Genomic DNA, 21,695 nt, shown 5'->3' on the forward strand with positions numbered 1-21,695 from the left:
ACACAGCACTGCGAGTAAAAAAATGAATGCGCTGCTGTGCGGTTTATTATTACCAGAAAATAAAAGTTGTACAAAAACAGGACACGGCACTTCAGTCAAAATAAATTGACAAACAAAACAACAAAACAGTAAACAAACAGACAAACAAGTGGATGAACACTAAACAAGTACCACGTTGACACTTCCAGCACGCTGTAGCAATTGTTATTTTAAATAAACACTCCTCTCTCTCTCTCACCCATTCTCCACTTCCTGAACACACAACCCGAGTGAGTGAAAACATGATGCTTTTATGCAGCTGTACCAAAACTTGATTGCTAATCAATCATTCAATTGGAGTCTCGGTACAACTGCACCTGAATTAATGAAGTGTAATTTCCTGTGCTTACATATTATTACATTTTACCTGCACATGAAGGGCTGTGCAATCCTCGTGCCTAAATACAAATATATATTTTAAACACTCATGCTCGTAACCCATATTATATCCCGTGTACCAACTACAATACACCAACATTAACACAACACACACAACATATAACACAGAAATACACACAGTGGAGGGGCAACATTGCCACATACCTCCCCTTGGGCTGGGAAGGGAGGCTTCAATGGGCCCATGGCTGAAAATGCTGTCAGCTCCCCTGCCAGTAGTGGCATGGCTGACAGCAGGGTGGTCCACTCCTGCAGCAGATAGGCTGCTGAGGAAGGTGGTCTCCTGACCTTTCCCCCCTTCTTCTCAGCCGGCAACTCCCTCTGATGGGGCTCCAGCCACACTGACCCCTGCAGCCAAGCAGAGGTGATGGCAACCCCTGGCGAAGCAGTTCCGGCAATCCCAGGCAAAGCAGAGCCAGCAGCCCCAGGCGAAGGCTGCAGCGGACCCTCGGAAGGCGAACTCGGGGCGGGGGGGTGGGGAGCCCCTGGCCATAGAGCTCTGCTTCTCCCCCTCTTACCCTGCCACCGGTGGCTCCACAGGCAATGCGGAGACAGAGGAAGCCCCAGGTGACTGGTGATGCTTTCCCTTACCTGAAGCGGTAGGTGATGGAGGCAGAGGCAGCTCCTGCTCCTCTCCTCCAGGTGGTGATGGTGGGGGAAGTCATACCAGCAGCCATTCATTTTCTGCTGGTGGAGATGGGGACAGCAGGCATACACCCTCTGCTGGTGGAGATGGAGACAGCAGGCATTCTTCCTCTGCTGGTGAAGATGGGGAAAGCAGGCATTCACCCTCTGCTGGTGGAGGTGGAACCAGCAAGCATTCTCCCTCTGCTGGTGGCTTGGGTCCTAGGGCAGTGGGATTCCCCTTCTCAGGCTGTGGACGCACCGACTCCCCCCTCTTTGGGCTGTGGACGCACCGACTCCTCTCTCTTGGGCTGTGGACGCATCATCTCCTCTCTCTTGGGCTGTGGACACACCGACTTCTCCCTCTTGGGCTGTGGATGCACTGACTCCTCCCTCTTGGGCTGTGGATGTTTGGGCTCCTCCCACTCAGGCGTAAGACGTTTGGGCTCCTCCTACTCTAATGTAGGACATTCGGGCTCCTCCCACTCAGGTGTAGTACCACCACAGCCCTGCTTCCTCCTTTCCCCCTTTGCTCTGCTGCTGATGCTTCTTCTGGCTGCTTTTTCCCATTTTTTTTTTTTTTTTTTTTTTAATAAACAAACAGTCCAGTGGTTTTATAATCACCTGCAGTACTGTTTCTGGCCTTTGTCTGGAAGGCGTTGTTATATATACAGTGTCTATAGAAAGTCTATAAGTCTATTTAGAAGTGAGTAGTTTTTCGAGATTTAAGATTATACTTTATTTACAGTATAATCGTAACTCTTGAAAAACTACTCACTTCTAAATCTTTTGTAGTCATTTTTGTATTACTTTAGTATAAATACATGTTAATTTGGATTCATATGTTGTTTTTTTCTGACTTTATGTGAACGAAAAGACACACATTTGCCCGTTTTCCCATTGGAAATAGCAATATTTTGAAATATCACTGTCCTGGTCACAAAAGCAAAGTTTGTGGGGAATAATAACCATTTTCTATACTTTTGAGGCATAAGCAATTAGGAAATAACACTTACTACCCAGGAACAAAAATTGTGTTACATAGTGTTATTTAGTTATTTAGTTATTTTTTGAGTCCATTCGAAAATCCTACACCCCCATACACCATTATTTTGAATGAACTCTCCTTTCTCTCTCACCCGTTCTCCACTTCCCAAACACACAACCCCGAGTGAGTGAAAACATGCTGCTTTTATGCAGCTGTGCCGAGACTTGATTGCTAATCAATCATTCAATTGAAGTCTGAGTACAACTGCACATGAATTAATAAAAGTACAATTCCCCGTGCTCACTTATAATTACATTTTACCTGCACGTGAAGTGCTGTGCAATCCTCGTGCCTAAATACAAATATACATTTTAAACACTTGTTTTCGTAACCCATATTACATCCCGTGTACCAATGACTGTACACCAACATTAACACACTACATGCAACATACAACACAGAAATACACACAGGGGTGAGGCAGCATTGCCACAGGTGGCATGCATGAAACACTTGATACACGACGTGAGGCAACTTTGTTGTGTGGCAAAACGGAAAGCTTGGAGACAACCTTCATGCCCATTTCTGGGATGCCGTCCTACACAGGTTCAAGATGACAAGTGAGCTGCTGCAGAAAAGAGACATTGATTTAAAGACTGCTGTGCGACTACTGGAGTCTTTGCTGTCATTTGTGGCATCACTTCAGGAGCAGTTTTCAGACTTTGAAAAGACTGCCATGGGTGTCAGAGGTGTGTGCAGGACCAATCAGCATGACCTTCATCGGATAAGGAAACGGAAAGCATTTGCAGATGAAACCAGGGAGCATGAAGTCACAATTGAGGGGAGCCACAAATTTCAAGTGGAGACTTTCAACGTAATAATTCAGTTACTCAGCTGTCTCAATCAACGAATGGATGCATACAGGCCTCTGAATGATTGCTTTGGAGTTCTTTTTGATGACAAGGAGTCTGACACCAGAAATATTTGTAAGCGGGCCAATACACTTTCCTCTGCTTACCCAACTGATTTGGATCTGAGCTTTGCAAACAAGCTCATTCAATTTCAATTCTTTGTAAGAGCTGAGCAGGATAAATCACCCTCAAAACTGCTGCAGATTGTATTGAGTAATGGCCTCAATCAACCTTTCCAAACGTGTTTGTTGCCCTGAGACTTTTCTTGACTCTACCTGTAACTAATTGTGAGGGTGAATGATCATTTTTGCAAATGGCAAGAACAAAAAACAAACTCAGAACAAGTATGAGTCAGAAACGCCTTAGTGTGCTTTCATTGATGGCTATTGAGTCCGGACTTGTCAGAGCTGGACTTTGATGACGTGGTGACTGAATTCTCAAGGAAGAAATCAAGAAAGGGGTCAATTTTCTAAGGTAAGAGGCACATTTATTTACTATTACATGCGGTTATGCTCGCTGCTGGTACGTATGATTTAATTACATTTATAGATGGTGTGCTGTTCATTGTTCATTGGCTGCTGTCACCTACCGAACAATCAACTGAATTTTGTAACAGACATAGTTTTACATATAACTAGCTGAGGTTGAGTTGATAGGAGGTGGGAGGGGCCCATGATGCATTTGTGCCCAGGGGCCCAGAATTTGTTAATCCGGCCCTGTGTACTGTATTCAAGCTCCAAAAACACACAAGTATAGTGCTAAAGATGAGAGCCTCTCATGGCGGCGCTTCTAAAATGCCTTAAATTATGTAATAAAATATTGTAAAGCATAGTATTATTACTAAAGGCCTCCCTCGTTTCAGTCATTTTGATCAATTTAAAATAAACACTGCGGCGCCAGATTGAATATATGTATTTATATATCTTGCTGGGATGAGCCATAGCTGTTTTTTGTTTGAGCATTGCACAGCACTGGGGAATCCCTATGGATTACATCATCCACCTATTTGTGGAAATCCAGGCATCCCCCTTAAAAACAAGTCCAGTTCAAAGGGACTGAGCTTGTATTGTGGGAGTCAGCATGCATCGTGACAATGAGCGGAATGACATGATCAGGGTTCAATAACCTAACAAACAGGCATTTTTAAGTGATATTAAGTGGGTGGAAATGAATTGCTATTAAGCAGGGTGTAACATTAACCAAAGTGATATTGTCAGGAGCTTGTTTCCATCGACTCCCATTATATTGTGGTCAGGACATTTCAACGTGCTGATAATGAGCAGGTGTGATATTAAGTGGGTTTGACTGTACTTGATGTAATTCAAGTGGATTCCTTGCTGCTGTAAAATACAGCAGTGTGATCAAATCATCCTCCAACTTCACTGATTCTCATTGATAGCTGTGTGATCAAATCATCCTCCAACTTCACTGATTCTCATTGATAGCTGTGTGATCAAATCATCCTCCAACTTCACTGATTCTCATTGATAGCAGTGTGATCAAATCATCCTCCAACTTCACTGATTCTCATTGATAGCTGTGTGATCAAATCATCCTCCAACTTCACTGATTCTCAATGATAGCTGTGTGATCAAATCATCCTCCAACTTCACTGATTCTCAATGATAGCTGTGTGATCAAATCATCCTCCAACTTCACTGATTCTCATTGATAGCTGTGTGATCAAATCATCCTCCAACTTCACTGATTCTCATTGATAGCTGTGTGATCAAATCATCCTCCAACTTCACTGATTCTCATTGATAGCTGTGTGATCAAATCATCCTCCAACTTCACTGATTCTCATTGATAGCTGTGTGATCAAATCATCCTCCAACTTCACTGATTCTCATTGATAGCTGTGTGATCAAATCATCCTCCAACTTCACTGATTCTCATTGATAGCTGTGTGATCAAATCATCCTCCAACTTCACTGATTCTCATTGATAGCTGTGTGATCAAATCACCCCCCCTCCCCACTTCACTGATTCTCACTGATAGCTGTGTGATCAAATCATCCTCCAACTTCACTGATTCTCATTGATAGCTATGTGATCAAATCATCCTCCAACTTCACTGATTCTCATTGATAGCTGTGTGATCAAATCATCCCCCTTCTTCATTGATTCTCATTGATAGCTGTGTGATCAAATCACCCCCCCTCCCCACTTCACTGATTCTCACTGATAGCTGTGTGATCAAATCATCCTCCTTCTTCATTGATTCTCATTGATAGCTGTGTGATCAAATCATCCCCCTTCTTCATTGATTCTCATTGATAGCTGTGTGATCAAATCACCCCCCCCCCCCACTTCACTGATTCTCATTGATAGCTGTGTGATCAAATCATCCTCCAACTTCACTGATTCTCATTGATAGCTGTGTGATCAAATCACCCCCCTACTTCACTGTTTGTCATTGATAGCTTGGTTTGTTCATTGATCTGTTTTGTATTATGGATAGATTTCAGGAGAAACCCTCAATTTCATTGCAGCTAAAGGGAATATGATACTGGCAATAATTCATATTTTCTAGCAACATATTTTTTTATTTTTCAGGAGGAATGTAGAAAATTGCAGCATGTTTCCCCCTTTTCATAATCAGTAACTTAATGACACAAAAAACCGATGAAATCAGACCCAGCTGTGCTGAACAAGGACAGCTCTCTAATGCAGCACTGAATTTGTGTTTATTATTGTACTGTTATCACTGAACACAGTGATAAGGCAGCAACTACAGAACAACGTGTCCATCTTTAGAAGGTGGACACATACACACTTGATTAGTTTGCAGCAGTCTATGAATTGGCTAATAGTCTAAAAAATATGAAGAAAAACTAAAATATTGGCAGTTGTAAAATAAACGTTACAATATAGTGTTGTTTGATAATGTTGATTTGAAAGCATGCAGTGTTTCTCCCAAGGTTACACACTGGCACACTGAAAATAAAACACAAACCAGATCGGAATTTCTGTTTCAAATACTGGACTATTTACCCTCATGCTGAAAGAACTGCCTGACCCCTTATACTGGAGTATCTGTCTGATTAGTTTGGGTTTTAGAAAGTCAAGCCTGTTCAATACACTTGTAACTCATTTTCCACTCACTCTACCCTTTCTCTCACTGTGTAAACATGTTGGGCTGTATGTATAAACATTTTTTGTTTGTAAATACCTGTTTTTATGGTACTTACGTGTTCATTAGACTACAGGGATGTATAAATGAGGTTTACAGCATCCTATTCATTAGGCTACAGAGGTGTATAAATTATGTTTACAGCTTCCTATTGTTTTGTGTAAGCTTATATACTACTTTTAAAACTTTTTTTTTTTAAATATGTATGGTTCGTAAATGTAATTTACCTACATGGCATGAATCATCTTTCACCTGTTCTACTTTTCTTGGTATGCAGCCTAATCGTTTACACTGGTCCAAGGTGTCACTCCAGAGGTGTTTCCTGGTTTGTTCATTTTAACCACATTTCTTCCAGGTCACAGATTTTGTTGATTTGTATTTTTTTTTTAAATTATATGTGACTTTTAGACATTGTGGTGTTTTGCAGATGATTAAACTAGCTCACATGTTGTGTCAGCAACTACCGCTAATAACGAGGGTGTCTTGGAGGCAGAAATTGCTGACTTCATGATTAATGCCAAGATTCCTGTCAACTGGCAGACAAAGACGGCGAGAGTATAGTAAAACCCTGACATCTGTTTCAGGTGTTTAGACTAATCTGGAGGTGTACTGCTGTAAACTTCCTTTGCACTTCTTTAGTTTATATATATAGTGGCTCTCAAAAGAATTCACCCCCCTTGGACTTTTCCACATTTTATTGTGTTACAACATGGAATTAAAATGGATTTAATTAGGAGTTTTTGCCACTGACCAACACAAAAAAAGTTCATAATGTCAAAGTGAAAAATAAAATCTACAAATTGTTCTAAATCAATCACAAATACTGATTGCTGCTTTTGAAGAATTCCAGATTTGCTTTGAATGTTCCTTCGTCTTCATGATGTAGTTTTTGTTAGGAAATGTACGGTGGGACCTCCCAGAGACAGGTGTATTTAACCTGAAATCATGTGAAACGCCTTAATTGCACACATTCAACTAATTATGTGACTTCTAAAGACAATTGGTTGCACCAGAGCTTATTTAGGTGTGTGATAGCAAAGGGGGTGAATACGCATGCAATAAATTATTTTCTGTTTTATATTTGTAATTAATTTAGAACAATTTGTAGATTTCATTTTTCACTTTGACATTATGGTCATACCTTTTTTGTGTTGATCAGTGGCAAAAACTCCTAATTAAATCCATTTTAATTTCATGTTGTAACATAATAAAATGTGAAAAAATCCAGGGGGGGTGAATACTTTTGAGAGCCACTATATATAATAGCAACATTGGGAATAAAGGGGGTGGATCAGAGATTTTCTGAAGGAAAGAGGATTTAAAGTGAAAATTCAGAGGAAATTATCTGAAAGGTTCAAGGTGCAAAATGGAACGCCTCAAGGAAATGTTATAAGCCATTTGCTATTTAATGATTAATGATTTAGCAGATGCTGTTTTACTAGGGTCTAATGTAGGTGTGGGCTTGTTTCATGATGATGGGGTTATTTATAAAAAAACATAAAAACATTCAAATAGTTAGGAGAGAATTGCAGATGGCAATGAATATTCTGGAAAAGTGCTCTAATAAATGGGGTTTTAAAATATCAATAACAAAGTCAGAGATACTTTTGTTTTCACATAGGACAAGAGAGCAAGTGAATTTAATTTTATTATACCAAGATAAGATACTTAAAGAAGTGGATATCTGGGAGTGAGGTTTGATAAAAAGTTGATAAGTATAGATATAGATAAATGTAAAAGAAGGCTTAATATTTAAAAAAAAAAAAATGTCAGGGTCGAGTTAGGGAGCGAATAAATCTAGTATGATGATGATATACAGAGGATTAATTAGGAGTGTAGTAGACAATGGAAGTCAGATTCTAGAGGGAACATGTAAAAGCAAGATTTCAAAACTGGATAATATTCAAGCTAAAGCAATAAGGATGTGTGCAGGAGCTATGAAATCCGCTAGTAGGATTAAATACAGTATAATCGTAAATCTCGAAAAACTACTCACTTCTAAATCTTTTGTAGTCATTTTTGTATTACTTTAGTATAAATACATGTTCATTTGGATTCATATGTTATTTTTTTTCTGCCTTTATGTGAACGAAAAGACACACATTTGCCTGTTTTCCCATTGGAAATAGTGATATTTTGAAATATCACTGTCCTGGTCAGAAAAGCAAAGTTTGTGGGGAATAATAGCCATTTTCTATACTTTTGAGGCATAAGCAATTAGGAAATAACACTTACTACCCAGGAACAAAAACAAAATAATAATAATTGTTACATGGTGTAATTTGTTGAGAAAAGGGAAAGAGGAACAGAGACGAAAAAGAGAAAAGATAATAACTGATTATATTAGGGAAACAGAAAAAGCAGGAATTTTATAGATAATAAATTAAGATGATATGAAAAAAGAGACTAATGACTACAGACAGAGGGCGCTAATCCTCTAAATGTATAGATGGACCGCACTCCTAAAAAGGGCAGAGCTGGGAGGACATTTAGGATATCGAGCAGTTTGTGTGAGCGTGGATGCCGGGCTGGGAAGTAGGAGCAGCGGGAGGGGTTTTTGAGAAACTGCTGCTTTGTCTGTGAAGTTTACAAACTGTAGCGTATACTGGCAGTGGTGTGTATCCACATATAGTAAGCGTAGGTCCTGTTCACCAATGCTGCTACATTCTTAGCCTAGTACCAGCTCTGCCTGTAGTGAGAGGGGTAGGGGGGAGACAAATAGAATGGCTCCAATGTGATTATTTAGCCTGTAAAATGAAAATCCAACTTTCAAAAATGACAAGGAGCCAACTCATTGTAAATTATTTTAAGGAGTAGTTTGATATAAATGTGCTACACACACACACACACACACACACACACACACACACACACACACACACACACACACACACACCATAATACATATGGCCATCTCACTCATTATAATAGCCTCTATTAAACAGATGTCAATATTAAACAGATGTTGAGATTTTCATTTCTGATCAAACATGGTAGGGTTTTTTAGGCTGTACTGGAATGATGATCTCATCAAAAGGCCCAAGCACCAAAAAATGTACCCCATGGAATTTGAAAACCTCACCCAATATATACTAACAAAGCAAGCTGTGTATGATGAAGCTCCATATTGTTGTTTAGTATTCCTTTACAACTTCTTACTGTGGCCGCTAACGAAGCAAGACAGGTTTATACATCACAGGTAAGATAAAAACTAAATAATAGCATGACAATTTCACCTCAAAAACTCCATGATACAAACAAGTTTATATATACAGCCCTACATCTCTAAACTAGTATAACGTATGCAGCTTGACCATGATGTCTGAAAGCTTCATTTTGTGATATACTGCGTATCAAAATGTCATAAACATATTTTGGTTCAGAGACTTTGTGAAGACCTACGCCTTCTAATGTTTTAATTGTTTCAAATTTGCGATTTGTATTACAACCCCTTGTTACCAGATATTTGCGAAAAACCCTTTCTTCATTGCCGTTGGAGCGAGGACAACATTCACCTCAAGAGTCTTTGAAAATAATATTTAAAAAAATAATTAGGACGGGCTTCCAAAGCACACAGACAATCACATACTCAGACACTGTACTGACTTTAAAAAAAAAAGATAACTGGTGGGAACAATGCAGTAAGGATTCAGTAGGGTTAACAGGGGCTGCTTTGATTCTTCTACTCTGCATCTCAGTCTAGCTGGCAGCCACACATCTGTGTTAGGGGTACATTGCTGGCCACCAGATTAGAGTCTTCATCAGTGTAGACAAAGCGGAGCCAGAGGTGTTCCACAGCCAAGCAGCACTTAACCTGGGAAACAAGGGCAGGATAGTCACTGGGCTAATAGCATATTGTGCAGGAGAGTCAGTGCTGATGGGAGATTGTGCATTAGAGTTAGTGCTGATAGGAGATTGTGCATTAGAGCCAGTGCTGATCGGCTATCAGAAGTGATCAGTGCTGATAGGAGATTGTGCATTAGAGCCAGTGCTGATAGGCTATCAGAAGTGACTTTGCAGAGTGTGTGTGCTACAGTAGTTCAGATGTTCTAGTGGTTATAGTTAGTGAAGGTCTGGCCTGTTCACAAGCGAGGAATTCACTGAGGGGGGTTTTCCAAAGCTTGGTAACACACGCTGAGTAAATCACACATTTACTTTGCCACAGAGTAAATCTAGTTTATACTACAGTTCAGTTTTATTATGTGATGGTTTTGTCTTTACAATCAAACCAGGCCTGAATTAAACCAAGGTTTGTGAAATTACCATAAACTTTTGACTCTTCATGGTGCCATGATCTCTCTCTTTTAATCCAGATCCCTGTAACCAGATCTACTGCTATTCATTTGAATGCATTTCAATATCATTTTAATGGATTAATGATGGCAAAGTGCAAATTTGATAGTGGGTGCAGAATGGCAGGTGAGCACCATTCTTTACGTACACCGCATTTTTAGCAGCCAGTAAAATCAAACTTTACAGCTGCTAAACTGGATTTACAGCAGCATTATGGGGGTTTTGCACCCGCAAATCACTTTGTGCGTATCCTTACATCCCCCCTTAGTACTCGCTGAGCTCAGATCTGGAGGTAGTGCCTGTGTCCTGCTGTATGTTCTGGTGAAGGGTCTTGTTACCTTTGGGTCGTGGTGTTCGGCCGAGGGGCCTCCCTGCCTGCAGTGTTGCCAGGTCCTACTTCTGCCGTGGCTGCAGGACTCACATTGAGTGTAGCTGAAGCTCTCTGGATAAACAATCCATGACTCCCAACCCAGATCTATGAGATACAACAGGCAGGATTGTGAGGAGCCTCAGCTACTCCTACCTTTTTCAGAAACAGATTCTATTCACATTGAAGCAAGTATAGTAATGCACTGTAATCCCTCTATTCCATTAAAACCAAGTGAAATGATCTTAAAGTGATTGTAGCTATCAAGATAATTCCATAAATCTTACCTGCTGAGCACGCCTATTCGTTATGCACTGTAGGTCACAATTTTGCAAGAAACACATGTTATAAACATTTATGTGTGTTTTAAAACATGAGATATGGTACTACACTTGTTAAAGAAATCTCTGTTTGTAAACCATGGTTTCAGTTAGCATTGCACTTGCTTGTTCATTTCACCTAGAGGGTGACATTGCCTCCATCCCTTCAATGGCTTCTTTCCTGTCATTAACCAACCAGCTGTGTCACCTTTTGACCAACTTGCCGTCAGTCAGTAAGATGCTTTGGCCCAGAAGACACTGCTGAGGTGAAATGGAAAGGTATGATGTCCTGAATAAGGCATAGAAACTGAGAACCAGATCTGTTTTGAAATGAAAGTACAAATCTGCTATAACGTGCGTTTCAAAACTGCACATTTGAGAACCGAGTAGCTAATGGAATTACAGTAATACAGAAATACAGACATGCCAACTGTTTCATTGTGTTCCATAAAGCAGGGCTCTTGCAATGGTGACTGCCAAGACTTGACATTCAATGTGATCCCTGTGTTTTGGCAGTAACAGCAAATGCCCAACCCCCAAAGCACCAAAAACCTATCTGCCAATACTGTACCTGTGATAAAGATTTGTGATGTGATCTGGCAGCAGTGAGGCTCTGTCTTTTCTCTCTGTGTGTTGTTCTCTGCTGTCGTGTTCAAAAACCCTGGGTCTGAAGAAACCAAAAGAAATAGTATAGCTGTCTCAATGAAAAACGCTCAAGACTGATTGTGGGGTGTTTGTACAGTCTTCACCTCGAGGCTACAGTAATAGGCTTCCAACATACAGCTTACCTAAAAAAACAATTGGGTTTTGGTTACCAGGTAGATGTTTTAAAATGATAGATTATAATAGAAGTGTAAGACAGTTAACTACCTTACTAAGCAGCTTACTACAGTATATATGCATTAAGCTTTTCAGTTTCCATTGGATAATATAGAGTAATAACATCATGAGAATGTTTTTGAGGCACTGAAGGGGCAGCTGAGGCATAAAGTTCTGCACTCGTGTTGCTGTGGGGTTTTCCGAACACTCAAACCATCGATCACGGGGCTGTTTCAGGAGCAGAATGGGGAGCAGTCACTTGCCTGTCTTTTCCACAGAGGACAGATTTGAATTCTGTGAAATACCCTTCAGTTCTTTCCTCAAAGCAGCCGTGATCTGGCTCATGCCTTCTATATTGATGTGGGGGGCCTGCTTCAGGTTTAAAGCATCCAGAAGCATCTTTTTGACATCCTGCAGCAGCTGTTCTTTGCAGCTAGAGAAAGGAGACACACATTCAACAAGTCAACACCTATCCCTGTAGTCTGAAAAGAAACAGAGGACCCGGGGAACTCGAAGAGGCTTTAGAAGCACACAGGGCAGCTTGTGCAGCTGTAATGTATATTTTCTAAAGACAGCTTTATGTGTGTGTGGCTTGTGAGGTGTATTTTTCCCATTGGCGGAGGTGTAGAGATAAGCTTGACTGTACAGCTATCCCCAGCGTAAACACTTTCAGGCAACATGTATTTCCAAAGTACACTCAGTCTAGCATGTTTTATGGTTCAATATGACCCACTGCTTGCACCAGCAGTAGCAAAGTGAGTATCATTGTCTCCTGTGGGACTGGAACAAATTCTGATGTTGTTTTGTTAATGTTTTGAAGCCTTTTTTTGAATTTATTCTTCATTTGTCTTATCTTTAGCCCACTGAACATATTTACAATGCATGCAAGTTATTTAAAGTTATCTAACAGTTATTTAAATATGTTTATGAAAATAAATGCTGATTAGAATGATAGCTATACTATTATGTTCTTATATTCACGATGGCACTGCAATAAAAACAGATCAAAAGATCTATCTTGTAATAAACTATCTTTCAAGACCACTTCCTCAGGTGGAAAATAGAAAACAAGTGAGTAAACAAGTTATATTACAGCTATTCTGAGAGATTGTAATTGAAACCTCTGAACTACATTGCAAGGCCACGGAGAGCTGAGCAAAACTATGTAACGATAATTTAATACAGCAGGGTCTAAAAGCCAACGGGCATTCATCTCACTACATTCTGCCAATAGCCCCTTTACTTGCATGCACTAAAAACACCCCGCCAGCCAGGAATTGGATATACAGTTTGTTTCTGCATTTTGTAAGGACTGACGTACAGTTAGTTCGGCTGGTTTGAAGGTATAGGTGAAATGTCTAAAACAACTTGACACTCTTCAGATTTTGCACCAAACCATCGGGACCAGGTAGTGTCTGTTGGTACATTTGCACTTTTGGTCATTGCAATGTAAGACAAAATGCAATTTGGGTGCAAATTAACCACATCAGGAAAATGGACCTGAATTAACAAACAGTGCAGTTCCAACTACATCTTACCAATGCATTAACCCTGCTGTGCAGCCAGCCAAGATTTAGACTGCAACAGATCTGCACCTAATGCAGTTAGTATATAAATACGTTTTGTATAAATATAGCATAGTGAACATCAACAAAACACAGGCCATACTTTTTAGTTTATTATTTAAGTTATATTACCTCCAAACCCAAGTTTATTTCTTCACTTTATTGGAAATTCAAAAACTTTAAAACAGAAGGAAAAAAAAATCTGCTGTGATCATGCATAACGGACATGCATGTTTTTAGAAAATTATTTGGTGATATTTACTGAATTCAGTTTCTCCAAAAAAAAAAAAAAAAAAAAAAAAAAAAAAAAAAGCATTACCTTTCTCTTTTTTGCACTGTAAGCATGCAGTTTAAATCTTTGTAACTAATACAATACACATCATATAGTCACTAGGAACATGGGTGCATATACAGAGTAAAGGCAGCATATAACACATATACAAGAACACAGCAATAGGTGATATGATTTCCCAGCTATTGGATATGAACCGTATCTACAGCTATCTTTCTGTTTTCTGTACTATTAACCAATGTGTCCAATATACTGCATGCTCCTAAACTATCAGTTTCTAGCTGCAAAAACAATTCACCAGACTTATTTCTGCTATACCCAATACAACTAGCAGGTCAACATCTGCACATCCCCTGCCTCACACAAACCAAAATGCATTTACAAGTTTGTAATGCAAAACCAATTTCACTCTGGGGGAAACATTGCTGTAAACAGACTGTAATTAATTCGATTTTAAGCAAGAAACTAACCCAAAAACGGTGCATATTTTACAATTAAATTTATTAAGGAGTGTGCTAGACGAGAATTATCCAGTAGAAATGTACACCAAAGGTTTTCAGATCAAAGGTTTGATTTTCAAACTAGCAGGATATTAATCCCCACAGTTGAGTGTCAGTGACTGTCAGTGAGCAGATCTTCTGTAACAGACACTGAATAGTGTGGGTCTGCCAGGTCTCGCAGGCTGTGAGATGGTCTCTCTTACAAAGATTTTAATAACTTTATGACTCAATTGCAATCAGATATTGACCCACACATAAAACAAAAGAATCTATCAAAAAAAACAAAAAACAGAAAGACAATACTGACTCTAGGGAAACTCCCCTACAAATACAGCACTTTAAATTCCTAAAAACAAGACTAAAAAAATAAAAAAAAAATATTACGACTCCCCTCCTCACTCACAGAACAGATTGCCTCTCTCACATACCACTTCATCTGGAACCCTTCTACGTCATGAACCAATTTAAAATAGGCGAAATCCACCTTGAGCCTGCTCACCACCACCACTCTGAACAGCCTGTCCACCTGAGTCAGCCCTAAGCCTGCCAACTTGTTCTTCCGAGACTTCAGAATGGCCAGTTTTTCCTGGCCTAGAAGAAAGTTAACTATTACACATACATTGCCATCCCTCCTCTTGTAGAGGACTCCAAAAATAAACATAGTCTTTGTGTATTCAACTCCCAGCATGTCTAACACTCTGCTAAGGAGTTGAAACAGAGAGTCTAGCCTCTTACACTCACTGTATGCATGAAACACAGTTTCTTCCTCTGTACATAAAGCGCGTTCTGAGTTAATACTGGGATCTATTTTATGAAGAAGCCTACCTGTGGCCTTTATACCATGTATTAGTCTCCACTATAGATCTCCTACTCTCTTATCCAGAGTTAACTTATACAGTACCCTCCATTCTGGATTCCCCTCTTCTCCTAGTTCTAGGTGGCCTCTCCATCTGGAATCTACCACCCCCTTTAACTCTCTGCGGTAGGCTATTTGGATAATTGCATCATTTATACACATCTTTACTTTCCAGATTTTTAAAGTTTAGATGTTTCACTTTGTGTATTTTCAAAATCCTTCCTTTTTCTTCCTCCTCCCCTTGCTCCTCTTCTCCCTCTAAAGGAGACACCAGCAGCTCCGGGAATTTAGTGTCTTGTCCCTCTCCTCTCTGCGCTGCCCCATCATCCAGAGCTTCCCTGAGCATTGGAGACAGACAGCCCCTCACCTCCCTCAGCACCTTCACTGCCTGCCTCTCACATCGCCAGCCCAACATGCCTTTCAATTCAGCTGCACTCAGCCAGCAAAATAGTACAGGCACCAAAAGCTGTCCTAACCTAGAAAGACCTGCTTTTACAAAACTGCCCTGCAGTGCTAAAGACTGAAGGCACTGCGCTGAAATGAGAGAATTAAAAAAACAGTGGTTCTTCTAAGAGATTTTGAGGTGTCATATTCTCCTCCCTCTGCACTCTTAGTGTTCCCCACACCTTTAAAACACTGTGATAAAAAGGGGGTAGAGAAGATCTGTCCAGAGCGAGGTGCTTAATCAAAAACAAATGAATGCCATAACCCAACCCCTCCACTTTATTGAGAAAGAGGCTGGCTAACCCATTCCAGTGGTTTCCCTCCCCAGTGTACAGGAGTTTCTGCAAAGCCTGCATTCTAAAAGCTGCCACCCTGCCGGCGATTCTAACCAACCCCTGCCCGCCCTCATCACGAGGCAGGTACAAGACAGCTGACCTTAGCCAGTGCTTACCTCCCCAAAAAAACTCCACCGAAAGCTTCTGAATGCTGTCTACTAGGTTTCTCAGTGGATCTAGACACACCAACCTGTGCCATAACATTGATGCAGCCAGATTATTAATCACCAGAACCCTCCCTCTGTAAGACAGCTGAGTCAGCAGCCCTCGCCACTGATCTAATCAAGCCTTCACCTTCTCTATCATGCCCTCCCAATTTTGCTCCATATAATTAGCTGTACCAAGGTACACTCCCAGCACCTTCATCCCTGTCCTACCCCACCTCAACACCTGGGGCAAAAAAGGAGGGCCGCACTCCTGCCAGCTCCCTGACAAAAAAGCATCACTTTTGGCCCAATTTATCCTTGCTGATGACGCTCTCTGAAAAATATTAAAGCGCTGCTGCAACTCCTGCACATCTCTGTTACTGCCGATAAAAACAGCAATATCATCAGCACAGGCTGACACTCTCACTGCGGCCTCAGGGGCCATGATGGGCACTGTCCAGCCCACCAGCCTGCTCCTCAGCCGAGCCAGCAAGAGCTCGATAGAGATGATGTACAGCATCCCGACAGGGAGCAGCCCTGCCTAATCCCCCTGCACACTGGAAAGGGTCTACTCAACCCACTGTTTAGTTTTAAAACACTAAAAACATTGTTATATAAAAGCTTAATACATTTAATAAACCAGGACCAAACCCGAAGGCTTCTAGAGTTTTAAAAAGGTAGCAATGGTCGACGCGGTCAAAGGCTTTTTCCTGGTCTAAGGAAACCAGACCCACATTAAAATCACCATTTTTGGCTAATGATAAAAAATCCCTTATTAAAAATATGTTATCAAAAATTGCTCTCCCAGGTATACAATAAGTCTGATCTGGATGAATTACCTTGTCCATGCAATTTTTCAATCTCATTGCCAAACACTTTGAAAAACATTTTAAATCACAGCATAAAAGCGCTACTGGTCTCCAGTTTTTGATTAAACATAAATCCCCTTTTTTTGGCAACAGACTAATTACAGCCCTCTGGCAACTGATTGGCAACTCCCCTGCCTGCAGGCTTTCCTGTAGCACCAGGAACAAGTCCGGTCCCAAGTCTTTCCAAAAGTGCTGGTAGAACTTGGCTGGCAGTCCATCTATCCCTGGAGCTTTTCCTTTGGCTAGCTCCATGACAGCAGTGTTTAACTCCTGGAAACACAGTTTCATATCCAAACTATGCTGCTCTTCCTGGCTCAGTCTGGGCAGCTCCTCCAATAGCGTGTTAATATCCGCCTGATCACATGGCTCACTGGCATACAGCTCCTCATAAAAGCGCACTGCCGCCTCGCTGACCTCCTCCTGGCCAGTCAGCTCCTTGCCGCACGGCAACCGGACACAGTGCAGCCGCTTACTGTTGGCTCTCTTCTTCTCCAACCTGAAAAAGAAACTTGTAGGGGCATCCATATCCCTCAACTCTATGAACCTGGATCTCACTTGTGCCCCCCGCACTTTCTCCTCCAGCAGGCTGCTTAAAGCTTCTCTACGCTCCCCCAGGATCTCCCCAGCTCTCTCGTGACTGCATTCAATGACTTGTTTACGTCTGTGGTGTACTACTGACACAATAACTTAATTTGTGTCTTCCCATCTTGTAATAATTTAACATTTAGGTGCCAATATGATGCACTATGTATTTCTTTATTTTTAATTGCTGTGATTATTACACAGTGATGATCAGATAAACTATTTGGTGATATTGTTGCCCTTATAAATGTATTAAGAAGATATCTGGGTATATATATCCTATCTAATCTAGCTCTGACTATATGGTGAGAGATGCAATGTGACCACCTGTACTGTCGAGTGGTGGGATGCAGACACCACCTATCATTATTAAAATCTGCTGTACAGTTAAAATCACCCCCTAATATCAAAATATCATCATTAATTATTACAAGATTTTCTTTTTGAATATTAAAAAATAAAATCCTCTCTCTTCCTATATTGGGAGCATAAACATTAATAAAAACATAAATGCTGCCTGCTATTTCGGCTCTTACATTGATCATCCGCCCTCTAATAATCTCTTTAATTTCTAAAATATTAAATTCCATGTCTGGTCGAAAGAGCACCGCCACCCCTGCACTATTATTCGATCCATGGCTCAGCACATACCTCCCTCTCCATTCAGACAACCATCCAGCCACGTTATCTAGATCTGTGTGCGTCTCTTCAATAAAAGCCACTCCCACCCGCTTTTGTTCTAAAAATTCAAATAATTGTGCTCTCTTAAAATTTTGTCTACAACCATTTATATTAAAATAAAATTAATTGTATCCATGAGGGCTAAAAGATTTAAAACAACCAAGAATAAACAAACAGTAAACGATATCTATTTTTTATAAAACGTATCCATTAGAAAAATTACGTTTTAATTTTCTGATTCAACATTTTCCTTACAGTTTGCATTATTTATTTTAAGTCTATACCACTTTGGCTGATATATTTCTTTTATTGTAGCTTTTTTTAGAGCTATATGCCCCAAGGTCAAAAACAGTTTTAAATCTGGAAAGGTCTGCTTTATATCAATGCCTCTCCTACCTTTAGTCACATCCAAAAACTCACCTATTTCATTTGCCGAGTACAACTTTTTCTTGGCAGTTTGGCTGTCAGGAATGTTAGAGAAAAGTGAAGAGTCTGAGGCCTCTCCTTCTTCTGCCTCGTCCATCCCCTCCTCGTACTCATCGTTACTGTCGTTCTCCATCGCTACTGTTGCAGTTTTCAATTGCTCTTCTCCCTCTTCGACTGCTGCTGCTTGCGGCGAGTCGGGCAGAGACGGATTCACAGCAGCACCAAATAGAGACTCAGCGTCTTGATCCTCTTCCTCTGAACAAGGGCGCACCGCAGCCCCAAGTTGAGACCCACAGCTACCACGACTCCCCCCAGGATTTAAATCAGGAGCCCCCACACCACTGGGTTCCACTCCCGCAGTGCCGTGGCCACCCAACCCGGACCTCAGTCTCCTATCAGACCCAGGCGCAACCCCCCCACCACCCGCTTCAAAGCGGATGTGTTGAGCCAGCCCAAGATCCGAGGAGACCGCACCAGAGCTCCACTCCAACACACGCTCATTTTCTTTAACAGTTTTATCGTTTTTTTTAATTTCTTTTCTTTTTTTCAACCAAAATAAAACCTTGACTGTCAGCAGTATCTCTGTTCTTGTTTTCTTGTCCTGTTAACTGAGCTCCACATTTAAAACATCGTAATGTGTCAGTGCAAAAACTACACAGTGACTCCCTTCTACATTGAAGGTCCAAGCTACATCTACTTCTTCATTGGGCTTATTTAATAACAAAAAAACTGCCTTCTAAAAGATAACACATGTTTTAATTTGGGATCCTTACATCGGAGACATTAGCTTCCCCTATCTCATTAGTTCTTTTTCTAACAGTTTGTTTTTTTTAAGAAAGGTGGGACATTGGACAGAGTGATTTTAGTTACTGGGGTAGCGAAAGGGGACACCATCACCAGACTCCCTTTCAGCACAAACCCCTCCTGAACCAGTGTGTCTACATTTTGAGTATCACTAAAAAAAATAACTAATCGTTTGTTCATACGTGATGCTGATCTTATTTTATCTTCTCCAACTACCTCACTCACAGCGAGCAAACATTCCTCCAGTGATACAGCACTGTCGGGATCACAGCGACAGCCATGCCGGCGAGTCAAACCTGCCGCTCCCCCTGAATGAGACCCCATTGCCGAGCCCTCCAGCACTCACAACAAATAATTTAATAAAGATTTTTTTTTAAATATATTTTAACTTGATTAAAAGGATTAACTCGATCCAAACAAACCTTCCTCCTACAAACCTCCAACTTCCTCAACCACCTCACAAGCCCCTCCCAGTTGAATTCTCTGTTTTAGTTTTAAAACGTCCTTCATCAGCTGATACCTACACAATGGACCTAATGAGACTCAACAGGGTTGTGATTCACACCCCCAGCCATGGTAGATTAGACATATATGCAGTGTTGGGAATTCTTTTGTATTAGCTTTTAATGCATCTGTCTATGGTACCATTGCTAGTAAAGGTGCTAAAGCATGCCGAGATGACTGTAACTCCCTGATTACAAGCCCTCCCTGAGACAGCAGCTGGTTCCTGACTCCTGCACTGAGTCATTCAGTCACATCATAGCAACACAACACTCATCAATTGGTTGCCAGTAAAACAAAGGATTGAGTTTTGGATTCTTTTGACACAGACATGCCAAATATGGAAACAGTGATACATGCCTATGATTTAGCATGCAAACTCCTTTTGTAAAAACGTTAGCCACCTGGATTTCTACCAGTTTCAGTCAAGAAGGCTGTCAATTGGTGGTCTTAGAAAAAGTCCAGTTGGCGCATTACGGTCCGGTATATTTTCCATGTTGCTGCAGCAGTATTGGTGGCAACAGTCAGGGTGCAGCTGGAAATCCCCCCCCCCCCGACAAAAAAAAAAATGAAACAACTTACTAGCACACAGGTGTAAGAAAAATAACACTATGTAACACAATTTTTGTTCCTGGGTAGTAAGTGTTATTTCCTAATTGCTTATGCCTCAAAAGTATAGAAAATGGCTATTATTCCCCACAAACTTTGCTTTTGTGACCAGGACAGTGATATTTCAAAATATTACTATTTCCAATGGGAAAACGGGCAAATGTGTGTCTTTTCGTTCACATAAAGTCAGAAAAAAACAACATATGAATGCAAATTAACATGTGTTTATACTAAAGTAATACAAAAATGACTACAAAAGATTTAGAAGTGGGTAGTTTTTCGAGATTTACTTCTTAATTTATAAATTAAGAAAACACATTTCTATACTGCTATCAACTTTACCCGAGGTAGTCTGTTTTTCTGGTGGCATAATAGCCTATAATGTGTACATTTTAATGGATGTACTGAAATTATATACTGACAATTGAGGGTGGAACGGAAGACAGTATAGGTAGGGCGCCGCACGAGGGGGAAAAAAAAGTACATTATTAAAGTGACCTCACCTGTTGACTGCTGACGTATTTGAACTCTGTCAGGTGCTAAGCACGGAAGGGCGTGTTTGAAGTTGTCCCTGCTTTCGTTGTTGTGCTTCTGCCACATTCTTAGGATTGGATGTGCATCTTATGGTGCTGTATTTCCCCGCTGTATGTATTTTTGTAGTGAAAGTACACATTAGGGCTGTCAGTTAAGCCTCAAAATAGCAATCGATTAATTGGGCACAAAATATAATCGTTCTAGTAAATATCGATGATTGCACCATATATTTTCGGTGCATTCCTCTCCCTGTGACATTATTATAATATTATCATTGCAGTTAAGTAAAAGCTTGGGCACAACAATTGAATGCGAGGGATAATTACGCCTTGGTAGAGTTAAGAGAAAAAAAAAAAAAAAAAAAAAAACACAGCACTCGCAACAAACCTAGCAAGTTTAATATATGACAGGGGTGTTACTAAAATAATTATTCCGAACAGATTACAGTAGTTAGGAATGTAAGCTACATAAACTAGACATGAGTTTACAAAAAATGTTGTTTATTTTTTTCAAGGAATTTTCAAATCTGATTCGCTGGTAGGATGGGACCAGCAAATCAGATGCTAGTTAACACGAGCAGGCAAAGAAGAGCACGCCCACTGCTTGTCTGTGACAGAAATACTGCGAGGCAGGGTGTTCGGCATGTTAACTATGCACG

General features: G+C 40.6%; 1 protein-coding gene across 1 annotated transcript; it reads right to left on the bottom strand.

The window, feature by feature from the left end:
* Positions 1-8,885: 8,885 nt before the first annotated feature.
* Positions 8,886-19,854, bottom strand: LOC121309204 (inhibin beta E chain-like). The gene is made up of 5 exons (XM_041242117.1): positions 19,816-19,854; positions 12,157-12,326; positions 11,646-11,741; positions 10,726-10,862; positions 8,886-9,908 (listed from the first exon to the last, which is right to left on the bottom strand). Exons 2-5 carry the CDS (start codon positions 12,290-12,292, stop codon positions 9,789-9,791), a joined length of 489 nt encoding a protein of 162 aa, XP_041098051.1. The 5' UTR covers positions 12,293-12,326; positions 19,816-19,854; the 3' UTR covers positions 8,886-9,788.
* Positions 19,855-21,695: the final 1,841 nt, after the last annotated feature.

The sequence above is a fragment of the Polyodon spathula genome, unplaced genomic scaffold, assembly GCF_017654505.1.
Source record: "Polyodon spathula isolate WHYD16114869_AA unplaced genomic scaffold, ASM1765450v1 scaffolds_998, whole genome shotgun sequence".
Taxonomy (NCBI): Eukaryota; Metazoa; Chordata; class Actinopteri; order Acipenseriformes; family Polyodontidae; genus Polyodon; species Polyodon spathula.